Source organism: Scyliorhinus torazame, chromosome 16 (assembly GCF_047496885.1).
Source record: "Scyliorhinus torazame isolate Kashiwa2021f chromosome 16, sScyTor2.1, whole genome shotgun sequence".
Taxonomy (NCBI): domain Eukaryota; kingdom Metazoa; phylum Chordata; class Chondrichthyes; order Carcharhiniformes; family Scyliorhinidae; genus Scyliorhinus; species Scyliorhinus torazame.
Genome location: NC_092722.1, coordinates 129,288,287 through 129,303,593, shown reverse-complemented (window position 1 = coordinate 129,303,593; position 15,307 = coordinate 129,288,287). Strand labels below are relative to the sequence as shown.

At 46.8% G+C, this 15,307-nt stretch overlaps 1 protein-coding gene across 5 annotated transcripts in view; it reads left to right on the top strand.

The window, feature by feature from the left end:
* Positions 1-15,307, top strand: part of plce1 (phospholipase C, epsilon 1) — a 619,267-nt gene that overhangs the window by 446,403 nt on the left and 157,557 nt on the right. For all 5 annotated transcript variants that reach the window (XM_072479048.1, XM_072479049.1, XM_072479051.1 and 2 more), the window contains 2 exons: positions 10,236-10,381; positions 12,193-12,451. In XM_072479048.1, coding sequence (XP_072335149.1) covers positions 10,236-10,381; positions 12,193-12,451 — 405 coding nt within the window. The remainder of the gene's footprint in view (positions 1-10,235; positions 10,382-12,192; positions 12,452-15,307) is intronic.

Sequence of the window (15,307 nt, the reverse complement as noted above, 5' to 3'; positions counted from 1 at the left end):
TGCCCATCCCTAATTGCCCTTGAGAAGGTAGTGGGGAGCTGCCTTCTTGAGCCGTTGCAGTCCATGTGGTGGAGGTACTCCCACAGTGCTGTTAAGGGGGGAGTTGCAGGATTTTGACCCAGCGATAGTGAAGGAACAGCGATGTATTTCCAAGTCAGGATAGTGAGTGGCTTGGATGGGAACCTCCAGGTGGTGGTGTTCCCAGGTATCTGCTGCCCTTATACTTCTAGGTGGTAGTGGTTGGGGGTTTGGAAGGTGTTGTCTGAAGAGTCTTGTTGAGTTCCCACAGTGCATCTTTTAGATGGTACACACTGCTGCTGCTGGATGGTGTCGAGCCTCTTGTGTTGTTGGAGCTGCACTCATCCAGGCAAGTGGAGAGTATTCCATTACACTGCTGACTTGTGCCTTGGAGATTGTCAGCAGGCTTTGGGAAGTCAGGACTTGAGTTATTTGCTGCAGGATTCCTAGACTCTGACCCACTCTTTCAGCCAAAGTAACTATATGGCTGGGACTATTCCTTTTGACAACCATGCAATTTTACTGACATGGTGGAGTCTACTCAATATATACAATCTCCCTCGGGCCGAAGGGAATGAGTACACAGTGAGTTTCCCGAGGGAATGACTACATAATGAGCCGCCCGAGGGAAGGAGTACATGGGGAGTTTCCCAAGGTAAATGAGTACACAGTGAGTTTCCTGAGGGAATGAGTACATGGTGAGTTCCCCGAGTTGAATGAGTACACAGTGAGTTTCCCTAGGGGAATGGGTATATGGTGAGTTTCCCGAGGGAATGAGTACACAGTGAGTTTCCTGAGGGAATGAGTACATGGTGAGTTCCCCGAGTTGAATGAGTACATAGTGAGTTTGCCGAGGGAATGAGTACATGGTGAGTTTCCCGAGGGAATGAGTACACAGTGAGTTTCCTGAGGGAATGAGTACATGGTGAGTTCCCCGAGTTGAATGAGTACATAGTGAGTTTGCCGAGGGAATGAGTACATGGTGAGTTTCCCGAGGGAACGAGTACATGGTGAGTTTCCCGAGGGAACGAGTACATGGTGAGTTTCCCGAGGGAACGAGTACACAGTGAATTTCCCGAGGGAATGAGTACACGGTGAGTTTCCCGAGGTAAATGAGTACACAGTGAGTTTCTTGAGGGAATGAGTACATGGTGAGTTCCCCGAGTTGAATGAGTACACAGTGAGTTTCCCGAAGGAATGAGTACAGTGAGTTCCCTGAGTTGAATGAGTACACAGTGAGTTTCCCTAGGGGAATGAGTACATGGTGAGTTTCCCGAGGGAATGAGTATACAGTGAGTTTCCCTAGAGGAATGAGTACATGGTGAGTTTCCCGAGGGAATGAGTACAGTGAGTTCCCCGAGTTGAATGAGTACATGGTGAGTTTCCCTAGGGGAATGAGTACATGGTGAGTTTCCCGAGGGAATGAGTACATGGTGAGTTCCCCGAGGGAATGAGTACAGTGAGTTCCCCGAGTTGAATGAGTACATGGTGAGTTTCCCGAGGGAATGAGTACATGGTGAGTTCCCCGAGGGAATGAGTACACGGTGAGTTTGCCGAGGGAATGAGTACATGGTGAGCTTCCCGAGGGAATGATTACATAGTAAGTTCCCCGAGGGAATGAGTACATGGTGAGTTTGCCGAGGGAATGAGTACACAGTGAGTTTCCCGAGGTGAATGAGTACATGGTGAGTTTCCCGAGGGGAATGAGTACATGGTGCGTTTCCCGAGGGGAATGAGTACATGGTGAGTTTGCCGAGGGAATGAGTACATGGTGAGCTTCCCGAGGGAATGATTACATAGTAAGTTCCCCGAGGGAATGAGTACATGGTGAGTTTGCCGAGGGAATGAGTACACAGTGAGTTTCCCGAGGTGAATGAGTACATGGTGAGTTTCCCGAGGGGAATGAGTACATGGTGCGTTTCCCGAGGGGAATGAGTACATGGTGCGTTTCCCGAGGGAATGAGTACACGGTGAGTTTCCCGAGGGAATGGATTGGAATTGTTTGTTGCCACGTGAACCGAGGTACAGTGAAAAGTAATGTACTGCATGCAGCTCAGACAGATCATTGCGTACATGAAAAGAATATACATAATAGGGCAAACATAAAATAAACAATATAAATACATAGACACAGGCTATCGGGTGAAGCATACAGGAGTGTAGTACTACTTGGTAGAGAAGATGTGTGAAGAGATCAGATCTGTCCATAAGAGGGTCGTTTAGGAGTCTGACAACAGCGGGGAAGAAGCTGTTTTTGAATCTGATCATGTGTGTTCTCAGACTTTAGTATCTCCTACCCGATGTAAGATGTTGCAAGAGTGAGTAAGCCGGGTGGGAGGGGTCTTTGATAATGCTGCCCGCTTTCCCAAGTCAGCGGGAGGTGTAGAGCAGTTTTTTTCAGGGCCCTATTTTTACCAACCGGCCAACCTTCGGGACCCACGGCGGACGACCTTCCGGACCTAGGCCAGCCGACCTTCGCGACCCCTGCCGGCCGACCTTCGGGACCTATGCCGGCCGACTTTTGCGACTCCCACCGGCCGACTTTCGGGACCCACACCAGCCGACCTTCGGGACCCCCTCCGGCCGACCTTCGGGACCCACAGCCACTGACCTTTGCGACCCCCACTGGCCGACCTTCGGGACCCATGCCAGTCGTCTTTCATGACTCCCGCCTGCCGACCTTCGCGACCCACGCCAGCCGACCTTCGTGACCCACGCTGGCCGACTTTCGCGACCCCCGCTGGCTGACCTTTTGGACCAACATTGGCCGACCTTCGCGACCCACATTTTCTCTTACCTTGTTTGCTGCTGACAAAATGGAGGAATCGCAATCGCGTCCAAAGCACGTGACGTCGACTTTGTGGTGGGAGGGCGGCTCTCTGCCTCCGTTCAGGCAGGAACATTATTCAATTTTTAAAAAAATCATCTGCTGCGTCTCCGATTGCGCAAATTTGCACGCAACAGCCAGCTTTTAACAATGCCGGCGGCGAGCGGCCTTCAAAATGGCGGCTGCAACCATATACAAAAATACGGTACACTGCGCATGCATGCCCACTCCTTCGTGCGCATGCGCAGAAACACGAGGTGAATGTGTATACAGTGAGTTTCTGGATGTGAATCAGTACACGGTGCGTTTCCTCAGGTGAATGGGTACACGGTGACTTTCTGGATGTGAATGAGTACACAGTGAGTTTCCTGAGGTGACTGAGTACACAGTGAATTTCTGGGTGTGAACAAGTATACATACGTTTCTTGGCATGAACGAGTACACAGTGAATTGCTGGGGTGAATGTGTACACAGCAAATTTCTGGGGATGTACAAGTATAGAGTGAGTTTCCTGGGGGTTAGCAAGTATAGGGAGGGGTTATTGGGTTACGGGGATAGGGTGGAATTGAGGGCTTAAGTAGATCGGTGCAGACTCGATGGGCCGAATGGCCTCCTTCTGCACTGTATGTTCTATGTACAGGGTGAGTTTCCTGATGTGAAAAGAGACACATTGAGTTTAGTCTGTACCCTTTCACTTTTAATCAGCCAGTTTGAAATGCTGCCGAGACCAACAGTCTCCTCTCTCCAAGTGAACTACTTTTAGGCCTTCTGAAGATAACATGTGGTTAAATTCCTTCTACAATTGACTTCCCAGTTTCCAACTGCCCTAAATCAAAACCTAATCAATAAATAAAAGAATGTTCATAACATTAATTAGCTGATCTCTTAAAAACTGACCAGTTTCAGCATTTTTGATATGTATTAATCCAGCATGTTTCTCGAATAGTTTGCTCCGTTACCCAATCCTGTAAGTTGATAGTGGTGGATAAATCCTTTGACGATACGAAATGGTGGAGTTGCATATCTGATCCTATGGAGTGAGTTCTGTCTGATAAAACTTGAGTGACTGCCAGCCTCTTACATTCAATTAAGATGAAATACGGTGACTGTGCTCATATAGTCAGATTTTGAAAGAACATCTGCGACCTTCTTAACTGCTTTTCTCTTGTGGCCTTGATTCTAGGACAGTGCTTCCCATATTTAAGTTGCAACGTTTGGCCAGTCGCCCGAAAATGGGCTGCACTGCAGAGGTAGGGTAGAGTGGTCGTAAGGGGAGTGGCCTTGAGGCCCCTTTGCATGGGGACTGAGTTTTGCTTTTTGGCCTCATGGAGTGGTCACATCATTGACATGTCATCAGAAGGTCACCCGCAGTGATGATTAGAAATGGCTCTTTGTCTGATGAATCAAATTCACAACATTATCCTGGATGGCAGCCAGCAAGACCCAGACTGGGAAAGGAACCATCCAACAGCTGCGAGGAACCAGGAACAAGAGCAAAATAAACAACACTTTAGTCCTTACAGTGATAAGTCACACAGTAGAGCTATCCCTGAAAAGGTATACTGGTCACATATCCTTTTCAAAGCCCTGTGGTGTCCCTGATTAGTGTGGGAGCTGCATGAATGTGGTGGGCTGCCATGTGTTTGGGGACTGCAAGAGTATGGAGCCTCTGCAAGATTTGTAACAATTAAATACCCGCCTGTTGTGATAAAAATAAAATACTGCGGATGCTGGAAGTCTGAAATAAAAACAGAAAATACTGAGAAACCTCAGCCGGTCTGGCACCATCCGTGGAGGGAGAAACAGAGTTAACGTTTCGAGTCCGTATGACACTTTAGTATTTCCATATTTACGCACAACAGCGCCTCAAAATCTAATGTTTCTCCTGTTGTTACCACCACAGCCTATTCAATAATGTTTACACTAATGTGGATAATCTTCCTTTAACTTTGAGTTGTGAGGCATTTAATTCCTTCTGTGTCACCATTTCCATGCCTCCTCCTAAATGCTAATCTATAACTTTTCTACTAATTGTTTGGTAATATCCCAATATTCAACATGCAATGAAATCTTCCTGTGTACTCGATCACCCCCAGAAACTCACTGTGTACTCAATCACCGCTAGAATCTCACTGTGTACTCGATCACCCCCAGAAACTCCCTGTGTACTCATTCACCCTCACGAAACTTCCTGTGTACTCGATCACCCCCAGAAACTCCCTGTGTACTCGATCACCCCCAGAAACTCATTGTGTACCCATTCACCCCCAGAAACTCCCTGTGTACTCATTCACCCCCAGAAACTCACTGTGTACCCATTCACCCCCAGAAACTCCCTGTGTACTCATTCACCCCCAGAAACTCACTGTGTACTCATTCACCCCCCCGAAACTTCCTGTGTACTCGATCACCCCCAGAAACTCCCTGTGTACTCGATCACCCCCAGAAACTCCCTGTGTACTCAATCACCCCTAGAATCTCACTGTGTACCCATTCACCACCAGAAACTCCCTGTGTACTCGTTCACCCCCAGAAACCTGTTGTGTATTCATTCCCCCCCAGAAACTCCCTGTGTACTCGATCACCCTCAGAAACTCACTGTGTACTCGATCACCCTCAGAAACTCACTGTGTACTCATTCACCCCCAGAAACTCCCTGTGTACCCATTCAACCCCAGAAACTCATTGTGTACTCATTCCCCCCCAGAAACTCACTGTGTACCCATTCCCCCCCAGAAACTCACTGTGTACCCATTCACCCCCAGAAACTCATTGTGTACTCATTCCCCCCCAGAAACTCACTGTGTACTCATTCCCCCCCAGAAACTCACTGTGTACCCATTCACCCCCAGAAATTTACTATGCACCCATTCACCCCCAGAAACCCACTGTGTACCCATTCACCCCCAGAAACTCACTGTGTACTCATTCACCCCCAGAAACTCACTGTGTACCCATTCACCCCCAGAAACTCACTGTGTACCCATTCACCCCCAGAAACTCACTGTGTACCCATTCACCCCCAGAAACTCACTGTGTACCCATTCACCCCCAGAAACTCACTGTGTACCCATTCACCCCCAGAAACCTGTTGTGTATTCATTCACCCCCAGAAACTCACTGTGTACCCATTCACCCCCAGAAATTTACTATGCACCCATTCACCCCCAGAAACCCACTGTGTACCCATTCACCCCCAGAAACTCACTGTGTACCCATTCACCCCCAGAAATTTACTATGCACCCATTCACCCCCAGAAACTCACTGTGTACCCATTCACCCCCAGAAACTCACTGTGTACCCATTCACCCCCAGAAACTCACTGTGTACTCATTCACCCCCAGAAACCTGTTGTGTATTCATTCACCCCCAGAAACTCACTGTGTACCCATTCACCCCCAGAAATTTACTATGCACCCATTCACCCCCAGAAACCCACTGTGTACCCATTCACCCCCAGAAACTCACTGTGTACCCATTCACCCCCAGAAACTCACTGTGTACTCATTCACCCCCAGAAACTCACTGTGTACCCACTCACCCCCAGAAACTCACTGTGTACTCATTCACCCTCAGAAACTCACTCTGTACCTATTCACCCCCCGAAACTTACTGTGTACCCATTCACCCCCAGAAACTCACTGTGTACTCATTCACCCCCAGAAACTCACTGTGTACCCATTCACCCCCAGAAACCTGTTGTGTACCCATTCACCCCCAGAAACCTGTTGTGTATTCATTCACCCCCAGAAACTCACTGTGTACCCATTCACCCCCAGAAACTCACTGTGTACCCATTCAACCCCAGAAACTCACTGTGTACCCATTCACCCCCAGAAACTCACTGTGTACCCATTCACCCCCAGAAACCTGTTGTGTATTCATTCACCCCCAGAAACTCACTGTGTACTCATTCACCCCCAGAAACCTGTTGTGTACCCATTCACCCCCAGAAACCTGTTGTGTATTCATTCACCCCCAGAAACTCACTGTGTACCCATTCACCCCCAGAAACCTGTTGTGTACCCATTCACCCCCAGAAACCTGTTGTGTATTCATTCACCCCCAGAAACTCACTGTGTACCCATTCACCCCCAGAAACTCACTGTGTAACCATTCACCCCCAGAAACTCACTGTGTACCCATTCACCCCCAGAAACTCACTGTGTACCCATTCACCCCCAGAAACTCAGTGTGTACCCATTCACCCCCAGAAACTCACTGTGTACACGTTCACCCCCAGAAACTCACTGTGTACTCGATCACCCCCAGAAACTCACTGTGTACTCATTCACCCCTAGAATCTCACTGTGTACCCATTCACCCCCAGAAACTCCCTGTGTACCCATTCACCCCCAGAAACTCACTGTGTACCCATTCACCCCCAGAAACTCACTGTGTACCCATTCACCCCCAGAAACTCACTGTGTACCCATTCATCCCCAGAAACTCACTGTGTACCCATTCCCCCCCAGAAACTCACTGTGTACCCATTCACCCCCAGAAACTCACTGTGTACCCATTCACCCCCAGAAACTTACTATGTACCCATTCACCCCCAGAAACTCACTGTGTACCCATTCACCCCCAGAAACTCACTGTGTACCCATTCACCCCCAGAAACTCACTGTGTACCCATTCATCCGCAGAAACTCACTGTGTACCCATTCACCCCCAGAAACTCACTGTGTACCCATTCACCCCCAGAAACTCACTGTGTACCCATTCACCCCCAGAAACTCAGTGTACCCATTCACCCCCAGAAACTCACTGTGTACCCATTCACCCCCAGAAACTCACTGTGTACCCATTCACCCCCAGAAACTCACTGTGTACCCATTCACCCCCAGAAACTCACTGTGTACCCATTCACCCCCAGAAACTCACTGTGTACCCATTCACCCCCAGAAACTCACTGTGTACCCATTCACCCCCAGAAACTCACTGTGTACCCATTCACCCCCAGACACCCACTGTGTACTCGTTCACCCCCAGACACCCACTGTGTACCCATTCACCCCCAGAAACCCACTGTGTACCCATTCACCCCCAGACACCCACTGTGAACTCATTAACCTCCAGAATCTTACTATGTACTTGCTCACCCCTTAAATTCCCTGTGTACTCGTTCACGCCCCAAAACTCCTGTTCACGCCCCGAAACTCCTGTGTACTCATTCACCCCCAGAAACTCACTGTGTACTCGTTCTCCCCCCGAAACTCCTGTGTACTCGTTCTCCCCCCGAAACTCCTGTGTACTCGTTCACCCCCAGAAACTCACTGTGTACTCGTTCTCCCCCCGAAACTCCTGTGTACTCGTTCTCCCCCCGAAACTCACTGTGTACTCGTTCTCCTCTGAAACTCCTGTGTACTCGTTCTCCCCCCGAAACTCCTGTGTACTTGTTCACCCCCCAGAAACTCCCTGTGTACTTGTTCACACCTAGAAACTCACCATGTTGCCATATCCGCCTCAGGAAACTCGCAATCTAATAATTCCATTTCAGAAAACATAATGTGTACCTATTCAACTTAGGACAGAACTTTATCACATATTGGGCGGATTTTACTGACCAACATGTTTTTCGGTGGTGCAGGAGGTCCGTCAGCCGGATTTGCTGGCCTCGCCGTTATGAACAAGATTTCCCGTTGACCGCACCCCTCTTCGCCGGGAGGCCTGTGCGCCGGCGTGGGACCGGAATATCCCACCGGCTTGAACAGCCAGGAAATCCCACCCTTGGAAAGGGTCCAGAGGAGGTTCAAAAAAATGAGCCCTGGAATGAAGAACTTGTCGTATGAGGAATTGAGGACTCTGGGTCTGTACTCGGTGGGGTTTAGAAAGATGAGGGGAGATCTTATTGAATCTTACAGGATACTGTGAGGCCTGGATAGAGTGGATGTGGAGAGGATGTTTCCACTTGTACGAAAAACTAGAACCAGAGGACACAATCTCAGACTAAAGGGACGATCCTTTAAAACAGAGATGAGGAGGAATTTCTTCAGCCAGACGGTGGTGAATCTGTGGAACTCTTGCCGCAGAAGGCTGTGGAGGCCAAGTCACTGGGTGTCTTTAAGACAGAGATAGATAGGTTTATGATTAATAAGGGGATCAATGGTTATGGGGAGAAGGCAGGAGAATGGGGATGAGAAAAATATCAGCCATGATTGAATGGCGGAGCAGACTCGGTGGGCCAAGTGGCCTGATTCTGCTTCTATGTCTTATGGTCTTATAATTACAAAGAAATTGGCATATGATGGGCAAACCATGGCAGGTGATATGTGTGCCCCAAATGGTGAGAGCTGGTTATCTACAATAATGCTCCATAGCATGATCAGGCAGTGTGCTTTTTGTGAGCATAGTCATGCCCTGGATGAGTATTGGTGTGACGCCCACTGGCACCAAATTTGGAATGGATGTATGCACTGTTTGCAGACATTAAAGTGCTGCCGTGTTGCGAATTCCCAGCAATATTCTGGCTAGGGGGTTCCTCTGAGAAACTCCAGTTAGTTGGACCCCAGCCCCACATTGCAGCCCCTAGGTGGAGGGGAGAATATTGTCCTGAATTATGACTGCTGGTTTTATGATCCTCCAATCTGAAAGTAACCCATAACCTTCCATGTTTGATTTGAATTTTGTTTAATAAAATAAAATCTGGAAATGAAAAGCTGGTATCAGTAAGTGTGATCACATTGGACAATCATAAAAACCCAACTGATTCACTAATGTTCTTTAAGGAAGGAAATTACTCCCACAGACAACCAGATAATATTGCCACAAATATGTGGTTATTTTATTCTAACTGTGTTCCTATTACTCTTCACACAATATATTTCCCAATCACAATTTAAATAGGAGGATAATGGGTTGTATACTGGTTTAGATTGGTGGGACTTGAGTTTTAATTTGACCTCAGTTGCTGAGTGAAAACGTCTCTGTTTGCTGCATATAATTGGCCAATGTGAAGAAGGCTGCGCGACATTAACATGATTTCCAGTCAGCCTATGCTGGTACAACATTAATTTGCAAACATCATTTTGGAAATGGCTGTTAAGGGAATCAGTGGAGTGAGAGCTGTTCTTGTTGAGGGCAAAGCGCAGTCAGATTTATTGTTGCTCCACATGAACATGTTGACAATAAGTGTCCTCAATGCAAAGTGTTCTATTCCCCAGTACCACCATTCCTCACAATGTTGAGCACAAACTTTCTGAAGGGATCCATTTCTGGATAACGGGGATGTTAGACACTGCCGGCTGAATTGTGTGACCGCACCAGAATAATGCACAGATCAAGTATATATGTTGATATGTATATGTGGCCTAATTAGTAAATGTGATAATGGAAGGAACAGTTTAGGTGTTTAGCACCTCACTAAAAGCAAACTCATTGTTTCAGGTGAGCTCCTGGGTGACATGGTTGATCCTGACTGCCGGCTCCATGGAGGAGAAGAGGGAAGTATTCTCTTATTTGGTTCATGTGGCCAAGTGTTGCTGGAACATGGGCAATTACAATGCAGTGATGGAATTCCTGGCAGGCCTCAGGTATTGTTGATTCATTCCTCTGCTGAATTAGGTTCAAAGTTAAGATCAGGATGCATTTTTTCCATATTATATGCAAGCCACTTTGATCATGAGTCGGCTTTGGCACTTGTTCAAACATCGCTTTAGATAAGTTAGGTCAAATCAGCTCCAGTTGTTTGACAGGAGTTGAAAGAATAATTTAGGAGAAGTAACAGATTGCTCCATACTTTTGCATTAAAGGGAACAGTTTTCTGTGGCAGCCAAACAATTTTACCACCAACCCAAATATTACACAGTGTGCAGGAAGGAACTTCCTCTGTGTTTTCACTGTGTAGTCCTTACTTTCTGAGTTCAGTAACTTCCCCTTGTTTTAGAAATCATTTTTGATCAGCTTTGATTTGGTTGAGCTCTCTTTAGAGGAACCTTCATAATGGTGTAGGACACCACCAAGACTGAGGAAGATTAAGGATAATGGGGCCAGGATGTAGCATCTGTTCTTCAGTTAGAAGCTGGATGGCCAGCTGTGCCCATTCTGCATGTGGCCGTTTTTGTTTAAAGCGTATGAAAGGTTAAACCTTGAATATGTAAATGAAGAGCTGAATACCTGCTGGCTAACTATGTTGTTGAGGCCTGAAGCCTGAGGTACAATTTTGTTTGAACCTTGAGCCTATTGGTCCATTGGTCGCAAAGCTGCAAAAGTGGACCTGAAAACATGCTCTAACAAATTGTTATCACTTTGACAGTTAAATTGGCCTTGGGCAATAAAGTAAGGCAGGTGAAAACCAATCATGACCAAAGAATGTTTAGCAGGGTGGATAGAAGGGTGGTGATTGGCTGTAGTGCACAGTTTGCAGCATCTAAAGACCAATTTCATCCTGACAAGGTGATCAGTCATATTGATGGCAATGTCACAATAATTTTAGTGGCAACGAAGACGACTTTTTAATACAAATACCAATCTCTGCTATAAAGTTTAAATACAGACTCATCCCTGTCCTAGACCAATTCATACCCATCCCACCCCTGATTGAGTATAGTCTTATATGTAATGTTGTGACCTTCTTGTTTGTATTGTTCATCGGGGAAAATGTCACTGAAACTTTCAGAGAACTTCTACAGTTTTCTAGCTCTCTTAAGTTGTACCAAAGTTGATTGTGTACAAGGTTGTTTATTGAATATGGAGTTGAACTCAGGCATACTGTTATAATCTCAGTAGAGACAGAACATTTTAAAAATAAATTTGAACTTCTGGTTATTAACCGAAAGAATTAAGACACAAGGTTCCACATCTCCAAAAAAAATTACCTCCTTACACATTATCCCCACGACAATGTGGCATTCCAAGCTGACCCAGAAAGAGATTTAAACTAATATCTCCAATTCCCAAACCTCCCCTTTGTTCTGGGAAACCATATGAATAATATAACCCCTTAGTGAGACATCTGTAGACAATACCATCTCCACCAAGAAGCTCAGAGAAGTTATTTAGCTTCCAATACTTCCCTCTGTGATCCACTAAACAAATGTAGGCCACCCTTTGATTTTTAATTAATTTAGGTTTGTTTCCCAGCTTCTCAAACCAGGCACATTTATAAATTTCAATCCTCAATCTGAAAGTTATACTCCTAAAACATATGAATGATAAAGTGAGATAATTGTGACAATGCTGCGAATTATTACTTTCTACTTCCAGTATTAATTCATGCCTGTGGTAATAGCTTCCCAGAGGAGCAAATATGCAGATCTTTGTGCTCACCAGAATTCTGGGGCATTCCATCAATAGAATGTTTTTTCGTATCACTTGATACAATTTGTTAGTCTTTCTATTTCAGGTCTAGGAAGGTTCTGAAGATGTGGCAATTCATGGACCAATCTGACATTGAAACCATGAGAAGCCTGAAAGATGCTATGGCACAGCACGAATCGTCTTCTGAATACCGGAAAGTGGTCAGCCGTGCTCTGAATATCCCTGGCTGTAAAGTGGTCCCCTTCTGTGGAGTGTTCCTGAAGGAGTTATGTGATGCCCTGGACGGTGCAGCCACTATAATGAAATTGCACTCACACTGTGATTCTCAGGAAGACACCATTGAGGTAAGCTTTCTGTGCATCGATAACGGAAACAAAAGTGGTGTCTGCTGATCAGCTTCCTTCCTTTGTCCTGACTGGTTCTGAAGACAATTTCCATTTGTAACGGAAGGTAACCCAAGGTAACCAACAGTGGCGATAAATACCAATCGGAAATGGAGAATTTCTGAGGTATTGATGAATAAAATATGAAAAGGAACGTTGATTTTGTTCTGTTGTTTAACTTTTGACTGAAAAATGTTATTGACAAAAATCGGCATTTCTCACTTTGTTTAATGAGTGAAGAGTATTTGTGCATCACCACTTCCTTGAATACTTGGAACTTTTTGGTAGCGCAGCCACCTAATTAAGTTAATTAACCTGGACATTTGGGTATTAGCAGAGATGAGGGGCTAGATTTTTCCGATCTCGGTGGCACTACTTTCAGGTCAATGCGTGCCGAATTTTGCTTCGCTAATACTCATCCAATGACGGATGATAGGAGGCAGAAGTCAGAATTAGTGGGCCGCATTTAAAGGATTTTGATCTGGTTTCAGAATTCAATCATCCAGAGAGAATCAGCCCTGAAGGAACAGCCTATCAGAGTAGTGACATCATAATCCATCATGGCAGGACAGTCCCATGCTTCCTGCTGGTGAGGATGGAGGTGGTCCAAGCCTTGGGGACCATACTGTTTCCAGGCAGCAGCAGAAAGAGGTATACCAGTCAAACACAGAAGGCTTGGCTGGAGGTCACCAGTGAGGTCAGCGACTAGCAGTCCGGGAAGTGCTTCAATAATCTTTTCCAAAGGATAGACCAAAGCCAAGCTGTCGGCCATGAGTGCCTCATAGAGATAGAACATTGCTGAGCAGGACAGCTTCAAGGCACGAGATTACTGTCCATTGACCACCCTCATCTGAGGGAAGCGAACAAAGCCATGTTGATTTGACGATTGTCATTCAGCTCTGGACAAATGGAATGATGGGAGCATCACTTCTGATAGTGGGTCAAGATGAGAAAAGTGGGGGGGGGGGGGGGGGGGGGGGGTGGTTCAGTGTAGCCGAATGCCTGCAAGAAAAGTCATTCGGAGGTAGAGGACCAACCTGACAATCTGGATGCTAATGACCATAAGACATAGGAGCAGAATTAGGCCACTAGGCCCATTGAGTCTGCTCCGTCATTCAATCACGGCTGATATTTTTCTCATCCCCATTTTCCTGCCTCCTCCCCATAACCTCTGATCCCCATGGAAGGAGGAGGAGTCTATGCACACAGCGGCTGTTAGTGGAACAGCAATGGGAGATGGTTTCTGTCTAGCAGAGTTTCCTGAAGATGTCTGGTTCCTCATGGTGAAAATATTGAAAATTCATGACGTGAGCACCGTAATGTCTCAGGAATAAGAACGGCACGGGCTCCTCCATTGAAAGAGCGGCCACCCTCAGGGAGAGTCATATGATGTGTCCATTGAATGGATGCAGGAAGAGCAGACTGGCATGAGCAGATTGTATGATGCATTCTGTGTCATTGACAGCTCCGTTTCATTGATGGTGATGGATGCACACGCATGTCCAATCAGATGTTCTCTCATGCCTAGTAAATGCATACGTGCAGACCACCATGCGAGGATTGAGGCATGGTGGAGTTGGTAGTGCCACCGCCGAATGGAGTTCCCTCTGAAGCCACCCTCCTCCTTCCCCCTCTTCTTATTCAGACACATGAAAAGCCGAATGCCCCTATGTCAGAGGCTGTCTAGGCACAAATACAGCTGCTGCACACTCGGAGGAAGGATGTCATGGAAATCGCAGCCACCAGGATACTCTCTCACACATCTGCCTCCACATCTGCTCCAGCCATAGGGGAGGTACCATGTAGGCGCTCTCGTAGGAGGGCAGGAAGATACACCACAAAGGGGTTCAAGTGCGGACACATTATGAAGCTTTTTTTAAATGCAAGTGCCTTGACTTGAGTAAAATAGCTGTGTTCAAAGTCATAAGACCACAAGATATAGGAGCAGAATTAGGCCATTCAGCCCATTGAGGCTGCTCCGCTGATATGTTTCTCATCCCCATTCTCCTGCCTTCTCCCCATGATCAAGATCCTCATCTATCTCTGTCTTAAAAACACTCAGTGACTTGGCCTCCACAGCCTTCTGTGACAATGAGTTCCACAGATTCACAACTTCTGGCTGAAGAAATTCCTCCTCACCTCAGTTTTTAAAAAGGGTCATCCGTTCAGTCTTGTTGCTAACTTTCTCCTTGGTTCAATTGCTCTGTTTTATTACCTTTGCTCTCGAGTCGCCAGGTATCTTTATGATACCGCCACGAGGTTCAAGTCTGAGTAATGATCAATAACCTAATACACCGATTAGTAAGATTCAAATCAAAGCACATTTATTATACACAGTAATCGCTACTCATGCACAAATTCTACGTCTAAGCTACTTCTACAACTAACAGGCCTATACTTAACTTCGGACTGGCCCACCAGTTCAGGGGAACAAATGGCCTATCGTTCGGGTTCTGAGCCTGCGGGATTCGAAGTTGGTACGGATTGGTAGCTCGGAGCGCCTATCTCGTAGCGAGCGTTGAATTAAGACTTACTTTGTTCGGTGGCCACTGCACCGGTCACGGTCAATGTTGGTTTGTGTTGCTGGGCGACCCGGGCAGGACGCAGAGGTGAAGAGAGCGATTTGAACTTGGGGCTTAACTCTTATAGTCCCCAGGGGCTTCCTGCCTTTCGGGGCGGACCCTGTACCTGGTCCCAAGTGATTGGATTTTGTCCCAATCGCTTGGTTCGATTTCTCCAATACTGGAGCGGTTCCCTGATCGATGGGCGGTCTTGAGGTGCTCGTTCACCTCCTTTGTGTTGGCTCCTGCTGGCGCC